At 39.9% G+C, this 19,107-nt stretch overlaps 1 protein-coding gene across 3 annotated transcripts in view; it reads right to left on the reverse strand.

The window, feature by feature from the left end:
• eys (eyes shut homolog) overlaps window positions 1-19,107 on the reverse strand; it is a 182,907-nt gene that overhangs the window by 71,032 nt on the left and 92,768 nt on the right. For all 3 annotated transcript variants that reach the window (XM_039783198.1, XM_039783197.1, XM_039783196.1), the window contains 4 exons: window positions 13,839-14,010; window positions 13,408-13,486; window positions 12,444-12,643; window positions 763-887 (listed from right to left, as the gene is read on the reverse strand). In XM_039783198.1, coding sequence (XP_039639132.1) covers window positions 763-887; window positions 12,444-12,643; window positions 13,408-13,486; window positions 13,839-14,010 — 576 coding nt within the window. The remainder of the gene's footprint in view (window positions 1-762; window positions 888-12,443; window positions 12,644-13,407; window positions 13,487-13,838; window positions 14,011-19,107) is intronic.

The following is a 19,107-nucleotide window of genomic DNA, read 5'->3' on the forward strand; positions in this document are numbered from 1 at the left end:
TTCTACTTCTACTCCACTACATTTCAGAGGGAAATATTACTTTTTACTTCACTACTTTGATCTGACAGCTTTAGTTAGTAGTTACTTTACAAATTAAGATTTTTGCACACAAAACACGTTTTATTATACATTAAAATTAAACTACCCTACTAACGATATAATGGCCAACAAGTACAGCTGAAATGAAGTGTTTTAACGCTCTTTTTGACGCTTTTGAAGCTTTTTTGGACACTTTTAAAGCTTTCTTTGATGCTTTGACAATGTTTTGACGCTTTCAACGCTTTTTTCATTTCCAGTTTCTAAAATGTGAATATTTTTCTGCATCAAGTACTTTTACTTTCAATACTTAGTACATTTTCCTGATGATACTTACATACTTTTACTTAAGTAACACTTTCAAAGCAGGACTTTTACTTGTAACAGAGTATTTTTTTCAGTGTGGTATTAGTACTTTTACTAAGGATCTGAATACTTCCTCCACCACTGGTTACCTTAAGTGACACTTTATGTTACCACTTTTCAGTCCAATATGGGCATTCTGTAAGTATTAACATGGTTTACATACGGTAAACTGTACTCTCACACATATGGGGCACAGTGAAGTGTTCCTATTCACAAATGTCTGCCATGACATTGTCTTAGTAATCTTATTCATGAGGCACAAAGGTTTCCTGTAACAGGTCTTATTAAAGGAAAAAAACTACTTTGGTTGCCTCTTTTCAAAATAAATTGAGAAACTCACAGGATGTCTGAGTGACTCACCTGACCTGCAGTGGCAGACGTAGCTATTAATAAGATCTTGGCAAATGGCACCGTTGTGGCAGGGAGCTGAGCAACATTCGTTAACATCCACTTCACAGAAATCCCCCATGAAACCTGGTGGACAGCTGAGAAAACATATCATATTTTAAATCTGTTTGACTGTCTTGCAGCGCTGTCACTTCCTTCTAGTCGCTCTGACACACTGCATCTGTAAGAACTGCTTGCTGTCATTTATCAGAACAACTTTTTCCAGTCAGTTGTTGCATTGGATTTAAGAGTTTATTATTTAAAACAGACGTCTGGAATCTTGAGAGACACAGCAGTGAAATCAGTAAAGCAGACATTAAACTGAAAAAAGTGGGTACTTCAAACCAATGATTTTTAAATTTCTTTTTAAAGGCACTACTTTTAAATAATTTATCATTTCAAGTCCTGGATAATATCCTTATAATGAATCTGTGGAGACTTACAAAGTATCTGTTATCTAGAAATTCTGTCTTATTTTACAATAATCTACACCTACAGAGTAGCCTACTTTCTGTTGAACTTAAGAGTCTTTTCCTCAAACTGTGTCAAAATAAGTGTAATGATTGTTATATTTCTATCTTAACATATTGTCCTAACCTTCATTGCACTATACTATATTTGAACAACTCATGTCTGTACATCCAGATGCTCTCCTATATAAAGGAATAGCAATGTGTTAGTCAAACTTGCAAATTGTCAGCTGAATATTCATAATAAATCCAAAAACTAACTGTGACACAAACATGACAGAGTACTTTGGAGTGCTGGCACAGGATATTTGCATACCACCTGAATGAAGTTCAGAGAAAACACTGTTCAGCATAGTTGATGTGGCCAAATGACTGCTCTCAAACTAAGGGCCCTGGTTTTGTCCATTGTTGGATTAAATGAATATGGCCCTCGTGTTCATATCATTAATGTTAATGAATGTCTTTGACAAAACCTGGTCGTGGTAAACAATACAAAAAAACTCACTGCTAAAAACTCAACTTGAAACTAGAGACCTTATTTCAGAGGACAAGAACACATAATGGATTGATTCAGCAGTGCATAAAATCCACAGGCAAACAAAGTCGGAATATCTAGGGGTGGTAATGGTTTTCTGTTGTGGAGTTAGTGATTTGCAGGGGATGCCAGACGAACTTAACCCCACCCACAACATTTGAGGTCGGGAAGTTCGGTCTGGACTTGATCCGTTGTGGAGCAACTATGCTCGAACCAGAGCTGTTCAGACCAATCAAATTGTCAGGGCGGGCTTTATACGATGGACAGATGATCAATAGTAACGTAAAGCCTGCCTTTGACTTGCAGCTTCTGTGACATCTGTCTCCGTTGCTCTTATTGGTTGTAGGTCTATCCAATTGAGTGCAGAGGCATTGTCTTTCCTGGTTCGGTTGAAACACGCCCCATAATCACAACCCAATGGAGCAGTATCAGACTCATATTCTGATTAAAATCTGAGTATGACAACGTCAGGCTAACACCTTGGAGCAAAGAGAGGTACCACTCGATTCTGCAGATGTCATCCCCACTGGCTTTAAGTTTTGTAGAAGAGCAGTCATTTTCCAGATGGGCAATGAGCCTGATCATGCATCAAAGCTACCTGAGGCCAAAGGAAGACCAAGGTCTGCTAACTTGCATGGATTTCCAATTCACAGTCACCAGACCGTAAACCCGCTGAACATCTTTGGGAATATTTGACATCAGAAAAAAGCAGAACAATGGGAAAGAAACAATGCAGATTCTAAGATTTACCAAAAACCTAGCGGTTTTCTTTTAGGATTCAGTAAATGCTTACAAACCCCTGCTGTATTCACGAGGCTAAAATTCCTTTTTTGGGAATTTGACTTTTGATGAGATCTGTGAGGCACAGTTGATTAAATCATGTAACACTACAACGTCAGGAAATTGGCAAAGGGTGCATGCAAAACCTCTTGGCTGACCACCATAATAGAGAGAGAATGGAGTGGTTTGAGGCCATTTGCTGTACAGGTGCGAAATTCAATGTGTACCACTTCACACAATACATGCAGATAAAACAACACTGTATTTCATGTACTGCAGATGAGGTCTGACCAAGAAACTATTGCATGACTGATTTTACATTTTAGGTCATTAGTCAGTGTGCTAGCCTGACCAAAACCCTCTCCATTAAAGTGAAAAACACAAAAACACAAGATTGGAACCTGCTGTCACTCAAACACAACTCTGTATTAATGATTTCTGGTGGTGTTAATGTATTTGATTTGATTTAAATCATCATGAAACTTTCATTATGTCTGTTAATAAACCTCCCCACAAAAAAATACTGAGAACTAAATCTAAATAAAAAACAAACCGTGCGCATGGAATAAAAATCTGTTCCCTCGGTTTCATAAACTGTTCGCATGGATTCATAATCCATGCCCTCGGTTTTATAAACGTAAGCAAATTCAGAAAGATATTCACAGATTCGAACTTCCGGGATCAATTACTTTATAACGAAATGTTATTAAATCACAAACGATGCATCTTTCCTAACGTAGTAAGGTTAACAACGAGCTACAAACTAATTTTCATCAAAACGAGCTGTCCTCCAACCTGGAGAAATAACATTGGTCTCTACGAGCAGCCAGCGGTGAGACGGCAGTAAAACGAGTGCTTAGGGATCGTCTACAAACTACAACACCGAAAAGAGATACAACAGAAATATGTAGTCATTAAATGATTATATAAGGTAGTGTCTCCAAACTTACCTCAATTATAACTTGTCTCCTGCTAGTTGTACTACAGCAATTACTTAAAAAAAAAGGCATATTCTTAATTTTGGTAAATATTTTTTGCCAACATATTTTAATATACACTCACCTAAAGGATTATTAGGAACACCCTACTAGGACCGTGTTTGACCCCCTTTAGCCTTCAGAACTGCCTTAATTCTTGGCATTGATTCAACAAGGTGCTGGAAGCATTGTTTAGAAATGTTGGCCCATGTTGATAGGATAGCATCTTGCAGTTGATGGAGATTTGTGGGATGCACATCCAGGGCACGAAGCTCCCGTTCCACCACATCCCAAAGATGTTATATTGGGTTGAGATCTGGTGACTGTGGGGGCCATTTTAGTACAGTGAACTCATTGTCACGTTCAAGAAACCAATTTGAAATGATTTGAGCTTTGTGACATGGTGCATTATCCTGCTGGAAGTTGCTATCAGAGGATGGGTACATGGTGGTCATAAAAGGATGGACATGGTCAGAAACAATGCTCAGGTAGGCTGTGGCATTTAAACGATGCCCAATTGGTACTAAGGGGCCTAAAGTGTGCCAAGAAAACATTCTCCACACCATTACACCACCACCACCAGCCTGCACAGTGGTAACAAGGCATGACAGATCCATGTTCTCTTTACGCCAAATTCTGACTCTATTATCTGAATGTCTCAACAGAAATTGAAGTTGATCTTCTATCAGCTGGAATCAGTAGGCCCATTCTCCTCTGACCTCTAGCATCAATAAGGCATTTTTGCCCCCCAGGACTGCAGCATACTGGATGTTTTTACTTTTTCAGACCATTCTTTGTAAACCCTAAAATGGTTGTGCGTGAAAATCCCAGTAACTGAGCAGATTGGGAAATACTCAAACCAGCCCGTCTGGCACCAACAACCACGCCACGCTCAAAGTTGCTTAGATCACCTTTCTTTACCATTCTGACATTCAGTTTGGAGTTCAGGAGATTGTCTAGACCTGGACGACACCCATAAATGCATTGAAGCAGCTGCCATGTGATTGGTTAATTAGATAATTGCATTAACGAGAACTCTTACAGGTGTTCCTACTAATCTTTAAGGTAGGAGTAGATTCCATAAAATCATCTCTATATCATCTCTTTATCAGGATGCATAGTATCCTGGATACTATGCATCCTTACTATGCAAGTTCCCTTGGTCTTTGGAATTAAAATAGCCCCACATCATCACATACCCTTCACCATACCTAGAGATTGGCATGGTTTTATGTCAGTTAGCCTAATAGCTAGTTTGATTTGCATTGAGATATGATTTTATGGAATCTACCCCATGCCAATCTCTAGGTATGGTGAAGGGTATGTGATGATGTGGGGCTATTTTAATTCCAAAGGCCAAGGGAACTTTATCAGGATGCATAGTATCCTGGATCCATGAAATAACTGGCCTTTAAAAATGAAAATCTGCCTGCCTCTATGGGAATTTAACATAGGGGTGTACTGACTTTTGTTGCCAGCGGTTTAGACATTAATGGCTGTATGTTGAGTTATTTTGAGGGGACTGCACATTTATTATTATACAAGCTGTAAACTTAATACTTTACATTGTAGCAATGTCTTCAGTGTTGTCCCATTAAAAGATATAATGAAATATTTACTAAAATGTGAGGGGTGTACTCACTTTTGTGAGATACTGTATATGTTGTTGCCTTAAAACATGATTTGAGACTGAACATTTAGTAAGTAAAAATTAAGTAAAATTGTATGCAAACTGTAACAAAAAAGGTGGCAGAACAAACTCAAATATCAATATCACACATTCAGTCATAATGATCACATCCACAATTAATTTTCACGTAGAAAATAATTTCAGATCTGTATTAATAATGTGAATTATGGAAAAACACAAATTAAATAAAAATGTTCTAGCTTTTGTTTACTTTTCTGGTGTACAATTTTTTTTGTGTACAATTACCATCGTGGCAGTAGTGGGAATTTTGCATCCTTTAGTTATCCAGACCTAAACCCCAAACTCACCTACAGCCTCTTTAGCTATAGGGCTGTTACACAACATACAATCCCAAGGGGTATTTTTGTTTAGTATTTGTGCTACTGTCATTCCACTTGTGCAAGTTCCACACTGAATCCACACACATATTAAATGTTTTTGGCAAAGAATATTCCCCAAAATTATACATATGCCTATTTTTGAAAAGTGTTGTAGTACAACCAGCAGAAGAGTAATTATCTGTGAGGTACGTTTAGAGACACAACTCTATTTAATTATTAAAATATTAAATGTTTTTGGCAAAAAATATTCCCCAAAATTATATTATGCTTATTTTTTAAAGGTAAGTGCTGTAGTACAACCAGCAGGGGGGCTTCTATGTGCAGAGTAGTTTTGGAGACATGACTCTCTCTAGTTATGACATAAAATAAAATTATGAATTTTTTTTTTTAAGTAAGTGCTGTACTACAACTAGCAGGATACAAGTTATAATTGAGGTAAGTTTGGAGACACTACCTTATTTAATAATTTAATTAATACATATTTTTGTTGTATTTCTTTTCGGTGTTGTAGTTTCTAGATGATCCCTAAGCACTCGTTTTACTGCCGTCTCACCGCTGGCTGCTCGTAGAGACCAATGTTATTTCTCCAGGTTGGAGGACAGCTTTGATGAAAATTAGTTTGTAGCTCGTTGTTAACCTTACTACGTTAGGAAAGCTGCGTCGTTTGTGATATACTATAGAGTAATTGATCCCGAAGTTCAAATCTGTGAATATCTTTCTAACTTTGCTCACGTTTATAAAACCAAGGGCACAGATTATGAATCAATGCGAACAGTTTATGAAACCGCGGGCACGGCTTATAGAATCTGTGCGAACCGTTTATGAAACTGAGGGAATGGATTTTATTCTTTGGCCAAAAAACAGTTAATAATGCACAATACCACAAAACATTTCATTTGATGTCCAAATTCAGCAAAATATTCTAGAAGGTGCACACGATGCACAATCATGTTGCAAATCAGCAGGATACTAAAGGACATTGTTTGTCCTTACTGTGCATATTTATATGTGAATGCACAACATACACATTGCCTCCCTGTGATATATACACAAATTCACCTACAACAAAGTAAACATCATAAAAAAATGCTGTGCTGAGGCAGTAGGCAGTCCAGTGCATCAATATATAACAGCGTAAAGTGCACCAATCTATTTGGAGTTGTGGTAGTCTAGGATATATTAAATCATGACACTGAGCATATAGCAGCACATCAGCACAAGGTTAGACAATGTAATTAACTGTAAGGCATCCAGGGAGCTGCTGTGTCAAATGTGCACACACTGACTACATACACCTTGTATTGAGATACACTTCATCACACAGGGGAGAGCATGTCAGCGATTAAAAAAACGATGCTTCACTTGCAGCCAACCGGGAGTACTGCTACTGTACTGTATATGAATGCACAGCTATACTCACAAGAATGGTGCATTCAAGCACAAAATGTATTTTATGTTGGAGACAAGGACAAATCCCAGTTCACCAACACCAATTCTTAAACATTTTACCAGTTTACATGTGAGACTTGCAACTCCCCAATGTTTGGGTACTGACCTTTAACTAAGCCCTGCGGCACATTTGCAGTTTACAATGATGACTGTTGCACATTTATCACTCACAATTTTTAATATTTTTTAAAACAATAGATCCTTGACTCAGACAGGTCTACGTAGACAAAAGGTGGTAAGCTAGTTCTATTCGTATAGGCTTCGCCCTCTAAGAGCTGTCGCTATTGGGTTAATCCCTTTGCTCAAGCGTAGTTGTGAAGATTTCTTTCGCTCTCTTGTGCCCTGCGTCCGCAGTTACTGTATATCACAGTTGTGCGACCGTAGAACTGCTCCCTATTTTTCTTCACTGTCTGCGGCATGCGCACAGGCATGCGCATGCCGCTCTCTCGGTCATGCTCTACCATGGGCTGTGATGACCGGGCACTCGCTTCTCACAGCGCGGGAATGGCTCAGTGCTCTCTGTTGCTATGGCAACAAACAACACACGGCTATACGCTTCAATTCGCCAACCTTTCCACGGCGTGGTAAAAGCTATCATGCTATCCAAAGTTCAGATAACGGCTCTGACGTAGGTACTACACATTCACTCCTCACCCCCGGCCGTCTAGCGGGATGGGGAGAGCAAATGCATGGAGATGGTGTTACAGCCGTTATGTAGAAAAGGGATCAAAATCCTGCGCTCCACACAATGGAGGTCGTGCAGCACCTACAGACAGTGGGCTTTACTATAAACTGGCAAAAGAGCTTGCTGGTCCCCTCACAGACAATAATTTATCTGGGCGTGGACATATACTCAACCACTATGAGAGCCAATATCAGCGCAACACGGTCTCACGGCAGTTCGTGAAATTGTCACGTTATTTTTAATCTATTGATTCGTGTACAACACGTTTATCTTGTTTTTTTCGTGGTGGCCAGCACGAAATGGGAACCATCTATATGGAGGTTGGGTTTAGGAAAAGATTAACGGGGAAAGCACATGTCACACCCAAGGACACGATCCGTGGTCTCTGAGGACACGCGACAACAACAACGGGATGGTGGGGGTTGGGTTTAGGAAAAAAACAACAGGGAAAGGACACGTCACACGCAGGGAGACGGCCGCGGGGGACGCGCGACAATAATGGGATGGCGGAGGTGGGGTTTAGGAAAAAAACAACGGGGAAAGGACGCCTCACACGCCGGGAGACGGCCGCGCGACAATAACGGGATGGTTGTGATTAGGAAAACAACAACGGAGAAACAAAACGCCACAGGCGGGACGCGATCCTCGGTCTCCGGGGGGAAAGTCCTGTATTGTTTGACCCATCCACCACCCCAACCAACCTCCTTACACGGATTTTCGGCATATCATACTACTCGCTACCGTAGTCGTGCTGTGATCACGACATATGCTTCCCATTGAAATACATTAGAAAAATACGAGAAAAACGTCCCTGTGAACACAAATCAATAGATTAAATAACGTGACCATTTCACAAACTGCCGCGAGACTGGGTTGATCAGCGCCAAGGCTGGACGCACTGAGCTCTCTGCAGTCATGCATCACGCCACACACAACAGTGTCGGCTCTGTCTGTGATGCATCTCCTGGGCGTGATGTCTGCGAGTCACGTGGTGGTTCCCCTGGGTCTCCTCCACATGAGGAAAATTCAGAGATGGTTCTGTCGAATGCACCTCGACCCTATCCGCCACAAGTGGCGGATGCTCACTATCCCTCCTTCCCTACAGTCGGATCTGGCGTATTGGGGAAACTTCCGGACCCTTTCATCCGGGGTTCCCCTGGGCAGAGCGACGTCACACTTAACAGTGTACACAGGCGCCTCACCGGCTGGGGAGGCATGTGCGAATCACAGGTGGTGGGAGGGAGATGGTCAGTTTCTCCCCTCCCCCACATGAACTGCCTGGAGCTGTCCACGGTGGTGAAATTGTTAAAGGGATACTTCACCGATTTAGCATTCAGCTTTGTATCAGTAGAAACCCGATAGTATTTCTGAATGACCGTGCCTCCCTCCCTCATGTCCCCCTGAGACGAGAGATTTCTGCATTTGGGGCCTGGAAAAAATCTTCCAATGACGTAAAATGACGATTTTTGCGTCATTGGAAGATTTTTGGGCCAGAGGCAAGGGACTACAGCCAGTAGTAGGATCTACTTCCGTATGTTTTCAACACGCCCACAGGGGGTTGGACTGCCGAGTCTGGCCGAGGTATTCCGAATGAAAACGACTGTCAGCCATCTTGAATCTTCGCTAAACAGGCTTTCGGTTTTCAGCAGAAAACATTTACAACAATTATCTGCATTCAAACTACCGGACGTGTGTAACCACCGGAATACATCCGGTACAGATCGGAGAATATGGAGGAAACGTTATTACAGACGGAATACTTCGGACACTACGTGAGCTTGCCTGCACGGAGAACCGCGGTGTTGCTCAAGCCGCTAGCCGGCTAGGGGACATCCTCATCGGCTAGGTGGAAAGCTAACGCTAGCTGTCCACCTGTCCCAGCCATCCTGCTTGCAAGTGTCTGCTCATTAAACAACAAGCTGGACTACATCCTCCTTCAACAAACTCCTGCTGTGTTTTGGTTGTTGTGGAAACATGCCTGAACAACAGTGTAACGGAACCGGGACTATCCAGCTACCAGGCTGCCTCGCCCGGCCCGTGGAGGTGGACTGGTGTAGAAATAAAATCCAACTAGCTACTGCTAACTGCTGGTGGAGCTTGTGACTGTTAAATGCCGACCATTCGACATTCCACGCTAATTCACGCCTGTGTTTATACTCTGTGTTTAGCTACACCAATGCTAGTATGCGTTAGCTGAACTTTACGGATCATGCTTGCAAGTGTCCGCTCATTTAGACCACAAACTGGACTACATCCAACTTCAACGACACTCCCAATGTGAGTTCAGAGACTGCCGTGTTTTTGTTGTTGTGGAAACCTGCCTGAATAGTGTACCGGACTGTCCAGCTACCAGGCCTGCTAGCCCTCCGAGCTAGAGATGCTCTGTCGCCAGGTAAAAGAGGTGGGCTGTTTTAACACCGAGTGGCGCAGAAATGTGGTGATTTGTATCCATTTAACTGCTAACTGCTGGTGGAGTTTGTGACTGTTAAATGCCGACCATTCTACATTACACACTAATTCACGGCTGTGTTTATGCTCGGTGTTTACACCCCACCAAGCGCTAATGCTAGTATGCGTTAGCTGAACTTTACGGAGCCTATAAAGTGTTTGTACTAAATGTAGCCTGTTTCGTATGTTGTTTTTATATAATGTCGTTTTTATATATGTTAAATGTGTAACACCACTTGAGTCACGATGAAACGTTGTTTCGTGTATATGGTTGAAATGACAATAAAACACGCTTGAGTTGAGTTGAATGCCTCTGTCGGTCTGTCAAGCGGTAGGCGTGGCTTGGGAGTGGACTCAAAGCAACGAAGCAGGTGCATTCTGGGATTTGGTGTTTTTCATCCATATAAGACCAAAACACATTTTCTGGCTTTTCTCGGCCTAGAAGGCACCAATTTCAATTTTTTCTTCACATTTCTACTACATAAGTGACCCAATTTAAAGATATATTCAGCTTTCCAGCGGTGAAATATTCCTTTAAAGTACTTTGTGCCAAGTGGTAGTAGGGAGACAACTGTGGGCCCACAGACACCTTTTGTCTCTCAAAGCAGTCTACATCCCCGGGATTTTGACCCGGCGACAGACTTCATGTCGAGGTGGGGCGCGTGGAAATTGAATCCCACTATCGTTCAGATGCTGTGGAGCAGGTTCAGGAGAGTGAAAGTGGATCTGTTCACCTCACGCCTTTTCCCACTCACCTTGGCCCAGAGCCCTCCTATACGCTTTCCCCCGGTCCCTCTGATCCCTCGCCTCTTGGCTCGCATCCAGGAGGAGAACCTGTCCCTAATGCCAGAGCACACAAGCGCATCCTGGTTCCCACTCTGGTTCAATTACTAGCGGGGCCCCCTTGGCAACTGCCTTGGCACAGGGACGCACTGTCGCAGCTGAACAGCGCGATATCCCACCCTCCGGTAATAAGCCAGCAGCTATGAGCCTGGCCGCTGAGCGGGAGCGCTTGGAGAGATTAGGCTTGCCCGCTGCCGTGGTGCGCACTATCCAGGGCGCTAGAGCCCCCTCTACTACAGCGTGTTATGCAGGGTGATGGCCCGCTTTCCAGCGCTGGTGTATGGAGAAATGTGCAGAACCCACATCGTGCCCTCTGCCCCTCGTGTTTACTTATCTCCAAATTGGTGGATGACTTGGTTCCGTCTACAGTCAAAGCCTACGCGACAGCCATTTCATCCTGCCACAAGGGCTATGGAGAGAGGTTGGTTTTTGCACACCCCCTAGTTAAGCGTTTTTGAAGGGGGTTAGACAGAAACCCGTTGTGCGCTCTCTCACACCCCAGTTGGACTTATCCCTGGTACTCTGAGTTCTGGGGAAACCTCCTTTCTTATTAGTCATGATCAGACATGGGCCTTACAATCAGTATTAGGCCAATGCATAATCATGACAGGTTTTTATCAAAATAATATATTATTTGATAAAGTTAACTGGTTCAGTGCAAATAGGAAGAGCAATTAGTCTATGTTCTGCTTGTGGACCTTGTGTCGCAGGTGGCATTGACTACATGAGCTTCACCCTTGACCCAATAGAGACAGCTCTTAGAGGGCGAAGCCTATACGAAATAGAACGAGTTACGTATTGTAACTCCAGATTCTATGAGTATAGGTGTAGCCCTCTAAGATTCAGGCCACCTGCTTCACCAACCTTGGCTGAAGAAAATTGCTCATGTTTGGAGCAGTTCTATGGTCACGCAACTATGATCTACAGTAACTGCGGACGTAATAGAGGCCCCGTGCAGGGCACAAGGGCGCGAAAGAAATCTTCACGACTGCGCATGCACGAAGGGATTAACCCAATAGCGACAGCTCTTAGAGGGCTACGCCTATACTCATAGAATCTGGAGTTACAATACGTAACTATCGTTAGCCAAACATGCTAATGACTGCAGCTAATGCTAGAGCAGATAAACACACAATTGCTGTTGTATTCGCAGTTTTGGAAAGGCTAAAAAAAAGATCACCCTTGAAACTCATTAAATGCCCAGTGTCGCTCTTAGTACAGCTCCATGTACACCACCCATAGCATGCAGAGAAATCCAACGCGTTCCAGGCTTGTCGAACCTTGTTATGTTATATTTAAGCTATCTGTCCAGGTTGCACTCAGCAGGGCATGTTGTTCCAATCAACTCATATTATTACAGGACTCCATCCAGGAACAATTCAGTCAGTATCATTACATCAAAGCAATACAATACTTTTAACGGTAGACCAACTCACCTGCATGTAAAGTTTGATCCCTCACCGTCAAGGCAGGTGGCTCCATTGAAACACAGTGAGACATTAAAAGCGGCATCTTTGCAGACATCTATATCGTTCTCACAAGTTTTCCCTGTGTAACCATCCTGACAGAAGCATGCATATTTATCAATGAGATCCACACATGAGCCTCCATGCAAACAGGGACTGGAAGCACAATCCTGGAAATGAAAAGACAAAGGCACTTTACCAATAATACTACAAGTAAATATTTTGACAGATAAAACCATACAAGCCATAATTCTGTGGTTAAAAAATAAAAAGACGACAACTTTGGTTTAGAATTAATTGTTAAAAGCCGATGATCAGATTATCCAATAAACTAAATGCACACAGAGAGAGATCTGTAAGCAACACAATGTTTTATCTCTGGAGTCCAGCATAAGCTGTGGCTTAAATCAATTAGGCAGACTAAGCAATTTCTTTTAATCAGGTGTTTGTACAATGCTTGCATGATCCTGGTAGTTGAATTGACTTATCCTGTAGAAAATCAATAGTAATGAGTGATACCAAAGTAAGTAAAGTTTATTTAGCACTTTTCACAGATACAAATCACAAAGTGCTTTACAATAAATTGGAATATATATGATAAATAGAAGACATGACAATACAAGGAAAACATAGGTACATAAAATCAGCTAGATAAATCAGATAAAAGCCCTTGTCTAACTAAAAGCATGTTTGAATAGCCAAGTCTTCAACCGCTTTTTAAAAGAATCAACAGCATTTGAACAACGTAAAGAGAGCGGCAGTGCATTCCACAGCCTGGGTGCCATTGCCTGAAAAGGTCGATCCCCTCTGGTTTTAAAATGAGTGCGGGGGACCACTAACAACATCTGACCTGATGACCTCAGACACCGCCACACAAATCGTCCTGACATTCTTTTTGAACACGCAGCAGCTTTATTAATTAAGTTCAACTCACGTCAATGTTTGTTTCACATCTGCTGCCAGTCCATCCAGATTCACAAAGACAGGAGTATGAATATACTCCATCTTCACAGCTGAGAAGGCCACAACAAATTGGGGTTAGAATGTATTTATCAGAACTATTCTACGGTATGAAATCAACAACAACACATTCATATATGCAAGTCTTTTGCTGTATAGTTCATGCAGAATCCTTAGAGAGAGCCATAATATTTTGAACAAATGAGTATTTCCCCTTGAACGGAATTAATGACTGTAATTTGGAGACCACTGAGACAACCTGTAAGCGCGTCACATTAGCTCCTTACAACATGTGACACATGTCTCCCCTCACTGCGCTGGCAAGGATGTAATTAAAAATAATTCAATGCAATTTCTGCAGTGCATTTGCAGTCTGTTTTAAATGATGCTGAAAAAAATCGGTACCTCCCATGAAGACAAGGCGCTGACATGCATTCATCAATGTTGGTTTCACAGTGGAGCCCAATGAAGCCATCAGGACACATGCAATGGTATCGATTATGCGCATCAATACATTTCCCACGATTTTGGCACGGGTTTGAAACACACTCATTGATGTTAACTTCACACCATGGCCCTGGGAAATGAAGCATACTTTAGTAAGACATTACATATTCAACAACGTAATAAGAAAAATATATTTTTAGTACTTTGTCTTTAAATTAAATAAACAAACATCCTGAGTTTTGATAATTGTGCAACAACTCTGCGACTACATTTTGGATCTCTGGAGACATCTATGCACATGCTTGGGGACATAGTCCCATTTTTACACCGTTTTTTTTTTTGTTAATACAAACTGAGAGGAATAAACTGCACTGGCTATGTTTACTGCAACAAGGGAATATGCTCACAAAATGCATCAGTATGGCTCTTTCATGTTTTTAATAGTTTCTGGATGCAGTGGAGGTCTGAGGCAGAGATAATCTACTGTATATCAGGCTGAGGCTACAAAGACAAATTATTGTTGTTGGTATTGATGGTTGATGTCTTTTCATGGGATTTGTTGATTATATTAAAAATAAACTTAAATGGTAACCAATGCGGTTATACATGCCGTTGTCAAGCTATGTAATGAGAAAATGAAAAACTGTGTATCCCATTGACTATGTTAACTGCTTTGTCAGCATCATTCATCATTTTCAATAGATCTAAAGGATGTGATTCACATCCAGGTCAAACTACCTACTTTTCTTTTTCTGACAGTAATGTATTTTTGAGATTGCATTGTAACTGCAATCTTTATCATGACTAATTCTGACTCTAAATCAGAGGAAATCATACTGTTGTAGTATCTTCAAGTAATCTGGATGAATTTGAAGCTGCTCAAGGACATTTCTTTGGCACAAACTTGGCTGCACTAAAGAACATCCCAATCATTAGAACTGTTCCTTTCTGCCCAATGGAAATTCTAGCGGCAGGTCTGTACATTTCTCCGTCAACAGAGAGTAATGAATGAAACCTAAAGGACCATACTGGACAGGTTTTAGCCTGATAAGTACACATTTGTACAGCATTCTTTACAATATTATAGTTATGAAAATGTTAAATATACAATTTGTAGTTAATGCAAAGCCATCAGTATAGTAATTTAAGATCAAACAGCAGCATAATGTCCAGATAAAGCAGCCTCAACAGCATGACATGTTTTTACTCTGTGGTCTCTTTGGTAACCTTTGAAATAAAGTGATCACAGACTGGCTGGGATGGTAAACACGAGAGTGCTGAGTGTAGTTAAGTGATATTGCATTAAAGGATTTCTGTGTTATTTTTTTTACCTCGAGTTACCTCTTGCTCACATATTATTGAACATCCCTTGAATGTTTTTAATTAAAGTGTTTCAAAGTGGCTTTAACTTAAATTATCAGTACCCAGCTTCCAAATAACTGAATTAGTGAAGCAGAAATGTTATCTCCTACTGATAGTTTAAGCCTTTCTAGAAAATAGAAAGTTGCTCAATCTGTTAATTGAATTTTTAGAAGAGGGATCGAGCTTACGTGGCTGATGATAGGACTAATGATTAGCAACAGAAACATGTTGTTATATGCAGCATACAAACATAACCACAGATCTCTAATGAAAGGGAAACGACAGATAAGCTGTTAAAACCCCATACTAAAGACAGTCTGCTGCCACGAATTTAAACGGTGGCTCACCAATATCTGAAACAGAGCTCGATGAATCAATTATTTGATATACAGAAAAAATAATTCTAAACAATTGTGATTTGATTAATCATTTAAGGAAGTTATTATGCAAAATTGCCAAACATTCACTGGAATATAAGCATTTGTGGATTTTCTAAAAATAATGTGTGACTTCAAATTGAATATATTTGGGTTTTAGTCTGTTGGTTCAATAAAACAAGCACTTTGACTTGAAATCGCCTTGGGCTCTGGCAAAATGCGCATTTTTCATGATTTTATTAAGAATCAATTAATTTAAGAATTGAACAGATTAAGGATCATAAAAATAATTGTTAGCTGTAGCACTGACCTAAACAATAATTCATGGTTACATCTTCAGTTTAAATTCAACAAAAACTTGGTTGCGTTGAATTTAAGTGATAATCCATTGTCTTTGTTCTACTGATAGTAGAGTGCTAACAGTAAGTGTAGTTCATTGACGTACTGACAGTTGATGTACTTAAATTATTTCCCTACAAAAGTGACACTAAAAGGCCAATTTACCCAAATGCGTTCCTGAAACAGTTTCTGGTTTACTTTCTTTATGATGATGGGATGGATACTGAAGTCCCAGAGGTAAATATCTCAAAACCTGGGCAAATAAAACCAAAGCTACCTGTCTGGCAATGAGTGTTTTTTTAATTTGGGTGAACACCTTACACTTAATCAAAAATCAAAATGAACTAAATTAATCAGAAATATAAAAAAACTGTGTCAAGTTAATTAAACAATATATATGACCCAAGCCCACTAAGAGAGCGGTGCATGTGCCCAAGGTCCCTGTGAAGTGCAGCGCTGAACTAATAGAAAAGTGTGTCGCATAGTGTACACACTGTATATTCTTACAGCTGTGCCTAGACAGTATCATGTCTCTTAAGGCACAATGTACACGAATATGTTTTGACTCGAAGAGAACACATTAATTATCCTCAAAACAATGTATATATTTACTGTCCATCAGCCACATTTAAGATAACTGAGGATTCACTAAGTAAGTCAGCTTTACTTATACAGTTGATGATATTCATCATTCACGCAGACCTCACAAAAAAAGCAATAAGATCAGAGGAAAAATTAAGGGGAGGGGAGAGTTAATGCTGTGAAGTAAACACCAGATAACCGAAAGTGTCAAAATTTTTCTCTCTTCTGCCAACAAATCAGAACACAGTGATGACTGTTTATAGTATCTAATTTAAAGCAGGTGCTGCTCATTTGCTGAGGAATTGAGGGATGAAAAATAATGGCTAACCCATCATTAATCATTTGGTTAGCTTTTTATCTGTTGGCTGAGAAAGTTGTAAACAAACATAGTGACAACTGTGGCAAAAATATATTTCTTGCCTCCCGTGTTTTATCATTAAAGAGAATAAATAAACCATCCTTAGTGTACACAAAAACAATCATCATGTTCTCTCATTACAGAATGTAAAACCGCTCCTTTCTTGTGCCAAACTAATAACTTGTTTCATTTAGCTAAAAGGAAAGCTATATAGCAACTGGAAAATTCACAGTTTATGACTACAGAGGTTACAAACCCAAAATAATAACAGAAAGTTGCAACAGAAAATGTACTATGGATAATGTAATAAAGAAGTGTGATGAGGGAAATTTCGTATTCATTAAATACGCACATTTTTATGACACTTCTATCAGATTACCCATAGACTGATGCTCACATTTTATATTTTTATGTTTCTATTTAGGTCAGAAGTCATTAAATACTTTAGGTTCTGGGCTGGCATTTCACACCCAATCTAAAACATTAAGAGGACTGAATTATGAATGAGAAAAGGGACTATACATTTAATATTTAATGCTGCAGACTGGTCAATAAGTGTCTCAAATAACATTTAAAATTAGAATACGTAATTAGTACCAAAAACTCATATATAAGTCACGTACTAACTCATGGTAGCAAGAACAGTTTTGGTCTTCAATTGATACAATAATTAAATTCCATTATTCCATTTACATTAAATGTACAGTGTATCTTTAAAGCAACAGATCTATGCAGAGGCTAAGTCACAAGATAGAAATAATGACCAAATATAATTCATCATGTTCACCCAGCAAAAGACAGAATTTACTGAAGCCTTAATAGCAAACAGCATTGCCAGGGCCAGAACATCATCATCTGACAATGTGCTGACTGAGGAAGCTGCCTCAATGTGCTGATTGCACTGTACCATCACTCAAGGGAACATGCTCCTTAATGATGGGTGAAGAAGAGAAAACAGAAGGTGACAAATAGTGTGCTTAAACCGTGATTTATATAAAAACAATTACCCATTAATCATGTCGCTGTAATGACTTTTGACCTCAGTACAGAGCACAGTGCCTACAGTATGTGCACATAAATAATACATTATTGGAATTACAGTGCCTTTTAGACAAAACATCCTAAATAATGATCAGAGAGCTGAGATCTTGGCAACTGCCAAGACTATCTTACAGTGTAAGACACGGCATGCTTTATAGTGTTTGTCAAGATGACACATGGAGAGCAAAATTGCACTGTATATACAGTACAGGCCAAAAGTTTGGACACACCTTCTCATTCAATGCGTTACCTTTTTATTTTCATGACTATTTACATTGTAGATTTCCACAGAAGGCATGAAAACTATGAATGAACACATATGGAATTATGTACTTAACAAAAAAGTGTGAAATAACTGAAAACATGTCTTATATTTTAGATTCCTCAAAGTAGCCACCCTTTGCTTTTTTATTAATAAGGGAAAAAATTCCACTAATTAACCCTGACAAGGCACACCTGTGAAGTGAAAACCATTGCAGGTGACTACCTCATGAAGCTCACTGAGAGAACACCAAGGGTTTGCAGAGTTATCAAAAAAAGCAAAGGGTGGCTACTTTGAAGAATCTAAAATATAAGACATATTTTCAGTTATTTCACACTTTTTTTTGTTAAGTACATAATTCCATATGTGTTCATTCATAGTTTTAATGCCTTCAGTGAGAATATACAATGTAAATAGTCATGAAAATAAAGAAACACATTGAATGAGAAGGTGTGTCTAAACTTTTGGCCTGTACTGTAGAAATAAAGCATGTGGTTAGGTTAAAGCCATAACGAAAGGCTGTTATTGAACAAGTGATTTATATTAACACCTGGATTGCTAAGAAGTTAGGAAAAGATAAAGATAAAAAAAGCTGTTATTTTAATCTTAATGTCTACCCTCAAAGTGGGTCACAGAGACTTTTAGAAAGGCAAAAATATATACAGTGTATATATATATATATAAAAAACTGGCAGAAGTGTCAGAAATGTGAAGAGAATAATTTTCTGGCTTTTTGCATCAATTATGTCTCAAAGCTCAAACATGTAAAAAAAGAAGAAGCTTAACATAGTGTTAATAGTCCGAGCATTTATACAACAGAAAAAAAAACATCTATATAAAATAATGCACTGACTCACTGACCAACCACTAAGAAAATTCAATATGAATAGTGATGCAGGTGGGAAT

The sequence above is a fragment of the Perca fluviatilis genome, chromosome 19 (assembly GCF_010015445.1).
Source record: "Perca fluviatilis chromosome 19, GENO_Pfluv_1.0, whole genome shotgun sequence".
NCBI lineage: Eukaryota > Metazoa > Chordata > Actinopteri > Perciformes > Percidae > Perca > Perca fluviatilis.